The sequence below is a fragment of the Dermacentor silvarum genome, chromosome 1 (genome assembly GCF_013339745.2).
Source record: "Dermacentor silvarum isolate Dsil-2018 chromosome 1, BIME_Dsil_1.4, whole genome shotgun sequence".
NCBI classification, from domain to species: Eukaryota; Metazoa; Arthropoda; class Arachnida; order Ixodida; family Ixodidae; genus Dermacentor; species Dermacentor silvarum.
In genome coordinates, this window is record NC_051154.1 from 286,789,692 (window position 1) to 286,796,557 (window position 6,866).

At 51.7% G+C, this 6,866-nt stretch overlaps 1 protein-coding gene across 1 annotated transcript; it reads right to left on the minus strand.

Moving 5' to 3' along the window:
- Positions 1-2,028: 2,028 nt before the first annotated feature.
- LOC119441387 (mucin-19-like) lies at positions 2,029-4,297 on the minus strand. Its single transcript, XM_037706011.2, has one exon. The coding sequence runs from the start codon at positions 4,105-4,107 to the stop codon at positions 2,029-2,031; it is 2,079 nt and encodes a 692-aa protein (XP_037561939.1). The 5' UTR covers positions 4,108-4,297.
- Positions 4,298-6,866: the final 2,569 nt, after the last annotated feature.

Genomic DNA, 6,866 nt, shown 5'->3' on the forward strand with positions numbered 1-6,866 from the left:
CCGAGCAGCGCAAGGGCCCCTGGAATGCCTCCCTTATAGACTTTCTCACCCATTCGCCAACACAACCGAAAACTCGCACGTTGCGTTGTCAACGTACCTCATCACTTCGCTATTAGCGATGACCTACTCCACCGATGCAATTATTGCTCGGACGTCCGCTAGTGGTTACTAGTAATACCTCGATGTCTGTGTTCCGAAATGCGCGCATCCTTCAACATTGATCCACAGTGTGCACACTCAGGAGCTTTCGAAACTTACCAACGTCTTCGACAGTGGTGCTACTGGCGAGGGATGTACAACTGCGGTCAAAAGTCTGTTCGCTCTTGCCCTGATTGCCAACGTCGCAAATCTTCACCACGTGAGTCGCCGGGTGGTGTTCAGCCCCTACCTTGCCCTTCCATTTGAGCATGTCGGCATCGATTTGCATGGGCCACCTCCCCTGACATGTGCTGGCCATCGTCGCAGTTGACCATCTCACGCGATACGCCGGAACCACCGCCCTCCTGGCAGCTACATCACGCGACATTGCCTTGTTCCTCTTTCGCCGTTTTTCCCCGAGCCACTGTCCACCCCAGAAACTGCTTAGTGATCGCCAGCGTGCCCAAATATTGAGACCATCCTCGGTCAGTGCCACGTTGCTCATCGGACAACTATCCTGTTCTACCAACAGGAAAACTACCCTATCCTGTTGAAAATCGCCTTAATAGATGTTCCGCCGCTCCTCGATAACATCCCTGGGATCCGGCATGGCCTATACGTGGACGAAATTACCACCATAGTGATATTACATTCATTACCATCATCATAGCGACAGACTCTTAACACGCGCGGCGCAGCTTCGCTAGCGGCAGCATTCATAGCAACAGGCTCAGAATCACAAATCAAAAGCCGCCAACGAGACCAGTCATGATCATCTGTGTACTAGCTCAACACGGCATTCCGTGCAACGAGATCGCCAATCTCGTGGATCGAGATTTTAGCCGCCGCGAGGACGCCTATGAATTCGAGTCCGATTGCATGCACCCTCCTGTAAAGCACCAATACATCACACATTACAAGCTAACCTGAAGGACATACCCGCCCCCACAAAAGTCACTGCCTAGACAGCGAAGAGATTCCCCCGAGCTTAACAATTCCAATACATTCCCCCGCCCAACAAAAAATCACCTCATAGCCCCTACACAATTCTCTCCTCAATGCCGCTTTTGCGGAGAACCCGGGTCCCTTAGGAATATAGTAGGGGGTTGCAGACAAGCACCACTAAATCCTACGAACCCTTATCACACCAATGAACTTTGGGAAAGAGCGTTGGCCAGCTCCGACCTCGAGGATCTGCAACGGCTTATCGCGAGGGCCTAGGACGAGGCCTGACCTCAAGGCATTCTGAAATCAGGACGGCTCTCCAAAGCTACATTCACATAATAAACATGTTTATTCCCTCTCTCTCTCCCGCGCAGATGTCCTAGGTTCAATGCCGGCGGGAACTGGGTATTTTTTTCTTTCCTGGCGGACATGCCAACCGAAATGGCTATTGGCATGAGGTCATAACAGCTTACGCTGTAAAATATTCAAAGAAAACAGCAGAACACCGAGATGCTTTATTACGCAACATTCAGGCCCAGTCACCAAATCTATGCAAACAACGACCAAGCCTGTATGATTTGGACTATGGCTGTGTGCATAGAGCCCCTGCTACACCCGGACTGCTGTTTCGACCTTGTATTCTCTATGGCAATTTTGAAACTAGAGTTGCGAATATTGCGCGGCGGATTTGCACAGTTTCCGCTATCAACAATCCTGCTGGTCGATGAACACCTAGTCCGTCTTTAGACCACTCTCGCAAATTGCTTGGTTTGGGTTCTGTAGGAGAGCTGTTTCCTGCCATTGACTTGACAATGCGTTCACATCACGAGTCTTCAGTTGTCTCCGCACTACACTCTATCGCTGGAGCGGTTGGTGTCTGGTCATCGGTATTTTCGCTGGTGTTCGCATCCTCAGACGTATTGTGTTTGCTCTTGGGTGGCGGAGTCAGTGTTGTCGTTGATTTCGCACTTTCACTTTCTGCATCTCCTGAGGTCCATGTACTGCGTTTTTAGCCGTGGTTGTGATCTCCGTCTTTTTAGAGGTTTGTGCGTCTTCCGGCGTCGTGGCTTTGCGCTTTCTCATAATGTCTATTTTAGCCATCGACTCAGTCTTCTGACTACTCTCTCCGTATTCATCCGTCTTCGTTTTGCGTTTTGTGGTGGTTGCGCTTACTGCATTCCCAGTCCCGCCTTTGGCTCCTGCATCTTCAGATGTTGCTTTGCACTTTCGCGATGTTCCTGCAGCTTTCTCGGTCTTCTGAAAGCCACCAACGTCTTCAGATGTCTTGGCTTTGGGTGTACGTGACGTTGCAGGTCCTGACATCGGCTGAGTCTTCGCGCTGCCAGCGTCTCCGGACGTCTTAGCCTTGAGTTTACGCGTAGGTGCAGGTCCTGGCGCCGGCTGAGTCGTCTGAGCTCTGCCAGCATCTTCGGATGCCTTTACCTTAAGTTTACGCGTACGTTCAGTTTGCCCAAAGCCACCCGCGTCCTTAGATGTCTTAGCTTTGCGCGTCCGCGTCGTTGCAGGTCCAGGCATCGGCACAGTCCTCTCAGCGCTGGCGGCATGCCCAGACGTTTTGGCCTCGCGTTTATGCGTCGCAATCGTTCCTGGCAGTGCATCAGTTTTCTGAGCACCTCCTGCGCCTTGGGATGCAGTGGCTTTGCGTTTTTGCGCTGTTCCTGCTGTTGACTCAACATGCATTCCCGCATTCGGTGCAGCGGTCTCTTGACTGCGCCCCTCGTCTTCCGACGTCTTGGCTTTTAGTTTGCACGTCGAACTCTTCACTGTAGAAGCCGCTTGGCCGCTCGGTGCCGCGGTCTCTTGACTGCGCCCCTCGTCTTCCGACGTCCTGGCTTTGAGTTCGCGCGTCGGTCTCCGAATTGCAGAAGCCGCTTGACCACTCGATTTCTTTCCCGCGGGTGCGGGTTTAAGCTTTGACGCTCTCGGAGTTTTTGCCATCATTGTGGCTTCTTTAACAGCATCCCCACTGTTCTTTCCAGTCGCCACTGCCTTCGCATTGTGGCTCCTACGCGTCGATGCCGTGGATGATGAACGACTACTTGACGAGGCGTCTTTTGAGTGTCGGCGCTCGTGGTTGCTGCTAGTGCTCGAAGAGCGGCGTCCATCACGGTGATTCTTCTTTGTCTTGCGACTGTCCCCCATGGTGCTTAGCGTGCTGCTCTCCGACACAGATCGCCCTTTAACCCTGTGCTTGTGGCGGCTGTCTCTTGACAAGCTTCGCCATCGACGCTGTCGTTTGGCTCCCATTGAGCTCTCGCCACTGCTCACCGTCGACGTAGCTCCAGAAAGGCGCGCTTTCTTGGTTTTACGTTTGTACTCACTCATTTCGCTTGAAGTCGTGCTCCATGATCTCCGGTCTCTCTTAACGCCACGCCTAATACTGCTGCCGCTGCTGCTCGATGACAGGCTTCTTGCAGGGCTTCGGCTTCTCGTTCTGCGCTTAAGCCGACTGCTGCCGCCGCTAGAAGACGAGCTCCTTGGTCGCCGAGTATTCTTAGCAGTTCGGCTCTGTCCGCTAGCTTTGCTCCATTTGTGGGCCGTCCGAGTCCCGCGCTTCTGTCCTGTACCGCTGCTCGATGACCTAGTTCTGCTTGTGTCGCCAGTGCTTGTTGAAGACACTTCCTCTGACGCGTGCCTTTTTATGGCCATGTGATTTGCCTCTCTTGGGTTTCCACCAGACGAGTCTTTCCTTGAGCTCTGAATTTTCTTGGCAGTACGCTTGTCGCGTCCGGCTCTGCTCGGTGACTTTTCTTTTTCTTGGTGGTCCTTCCTCGCTAGGCGCTTGTCGCGGCTAGCAGTTATAGTCGAAGCGATGCTTGATGACTCCTCCTCAGTAATGGGTATATTTTTCCGAACCTTGCTCTGAGTTGAATCTTCATTGCCGACAAACCCGGTTATGGCAGGGTCGCCGTCGTCCGCAGGTGCCTCATCGGCTGCTTCGGCAACGGCTTCACCTTTCTTCTTTCCCTCCTGCGGGTCGCAAGCGAAGCAGACCCCAGCCATGTTGGCGCTCTCGAAATAAGAAACAGGTTTCAGTCCTACGATTTCGCCCGGATGTCTCCGTCAACCGGTCGCTCGCTTCCGGCACTCTTCTCGGAAGCAGTGCTTGGTGACGCCCAGGGACCAGGCTCCCAGCGTGTCAGGTGGGCTGGCTCAAACGGGCCTGAGTCAGGGCTGCTTCGGTGGACGCGTAGCGATGTACCTGGGTCCCCAGTACGAGCCTCAACGTCTGTTCGAAGCGCGCGACACGGGCCTGGTGCACAGTGCGTGGTACGCGCCACTTCTTTTCCTCCTCTTCACCGCCACGGAGGCTCGAGCAGTAGTGGCTAAGCGCGTCATTCCGCGCCCGATAATCTGCAAAATTCCGGGAGAACCCATCGCCCGATGACTGTCGACGGTATGCGCTTAGCATTCAAGCAATGTAGCGACACACAAAAACACGTTTTTTTTAGAATCTGAAGTGGTTATTCTGGAACTTCCATTGCTTCGGCGCTATGTTACATACATTTATGTTGTTGTTTCCTATCCCGTATATAGCTCCTACCCTCTATGGGGGATCATTCCTGTGAATGAGTGAGTGAAATAACTTTATTGGAGGCCCGGCGAAGACGCGAACTCATCGCGCACCCGGCTAGTCCCACGTCGGGACCGGCAGCTCTGGCCCACCTGCCTGGTCGCGGGCTCGCCTGGCCCACTTTGTCATGACACTCGCGTGCCAAGATCCGTCATGAGCATGATGGCATGACGACGACACAGTGTCGAAGAAGGACGTACGTCGATGGAACGAAGGCGGCAGTATGACGGCGACGGTGGTATGACGTCATTTCGATGATTTTAAGATATTGCCGATGATATAACGGCGCGAGGACAATAGGATGACGACGATGGTGTGACGACAATGGCGTGACCAGAACGGTATGACCAGAGTGAGATGACGAAGTTTACCCGCCGGGGTGACTTGACGGCTATGGTGTTGCGCTATGGTGTTGGTGTTGCACGAACTCGTGGGATCAAATCCCGGCAGCGTGTCCCGTGCACTAGGGGCACGTTAAATATTAATTAGAAATCACCGATTACCGGGGAGGAAAGTCAAAATAAATCAGAAAAAATAGAAAAAATAGTAGAGTACAAAATTTATGGGTTTCATTATAAATACGATATCATATGTTTAGCATAAGTTTAGTTACAAGTTGAGTTACTGAAATGTCCGAATTAATTAGAATTAATTTGAAATCCCTGTTTACCGCACACCAAAGTACAGAATCGTAGACTTAGAGACCCGTCACGTGAGCACGACTTTGTCGAAATTCCTGGAAACCCGGAAGGAGAAAGCGGAAGTAATGACGTCACTAATGTCGTCACACATAACAAGGTGGCATTACCTTTAACCAGCTAATTAATGGAAAACATTTGACTGGCATAGACAGAGAGAGAGAGAGGTTTATTTGAAGAAAGGCAGAGGTCGGCTTGAGCGTTAGTTTGCTCTGGCCTGCTACTCTACACTGGGGAAGGGGGGAGGGGATAAAACGAGCGATGAATGATGATGATAAGATTAGGTGGTGCGTATGTACATGTCCATCCCGTTGAGGTCATACTATAGCCGTGCATGGAGTCCAGTGGCTTGAAGGAAGGCTATAGTCGCTTCGATGACCACAGCTGCGCTGTTGGCGTCTGGCCAAGGACCTAAGACAATCTCGTCAGACATTGGTCTTTTAGTCACTCGCTGAATAGTTGAAATGAGGCTCTGCCGTTCTCGCGCGTACGCTGGGCATGAGCAAAATATGTGCTCAAGTGTTTCTGGCACTGGGCAGTGATCGCAGTTGGGACCAGTGTCACTGCAGCCGATGATATGTGTATAACGCCTCGTGAGTGCAACACCAAGACGAATCCGGTGTAGCAGACTTGTTATGCTCCTCTTCAGTTTATGAGGCATGCGAAACTTCATTTCTGGGTCCCATTTGTGCAGTCTCTTGTGTCGTCGATCAGGATTGGTCCAGTACTCAAGTGTAGAGTTCCGCATAACGCACCGAAGCAGGGCATTCGTGTCTGTTCGTGAGAACGCGATGCTTACTTCTGGCGCATTATTTACAGCTATTTTAGCTTCAGCGTCTGCTTGTTCATTTCCTATCGCGCCACAGTGTGCAGGTATCCACTGAAAGGTGACGTGGTGGCCGCATTTGGTCGCAATGTCGAGAAGCTCTGCGACTTCTAGAGCTAAAATATAATAAGGGCCTTGTCTCATAACGCACTCAATGGCTTGAAGAGCGGGTTTGGCGTCGCAAAATAAAGTCCATATGCGAGGAGGCTCTCTTGCAAGGAATCGTATTGCCTCGCGGATAGCAACAAGTTCAGCAGCAGTTGAAGTGGACTTGTGATGTAATTGAAACCGTCGAACGATGGATATTTGCGGGATGACAAAGGCTGCGGCAGAGGCACATGGGGTAACAGAGCCATCGGTATACACGTGTGAAGTACCACTGTATGCTGTGAAAATGTGCGATAGGGTAAGTTGCTTAAGGCCAATGGAGGAAACACAGGACTTCTTCGTAATCTCAGGGATTTGGAGTTTAACAAGCGGTGTAGGTAGGACCCACGGAGGTGCACTAGGAGTGAATGGGGAAGAGAATCTAAACGGCAGAATGTTCTCATGACGCAATATAGTTCCTGAAAAACTGCAGTTTGGGTGTGTTGCAGGGAGTGCTGATAGGGGATGTTGCCTATGTCGGGTCAACAAGCGTAGGTGCACTCGAAGAGGTTCGCAG

Coding starts and splice junctions, on each gene's coding strand:
- LOC119441387 (XM_037706011.2), bottom strand. CDS start 4,107: ATGGCTGGGGTCTGCTTCGCTTGCGACCCGCAGGAGGGAAAGAAGAAA.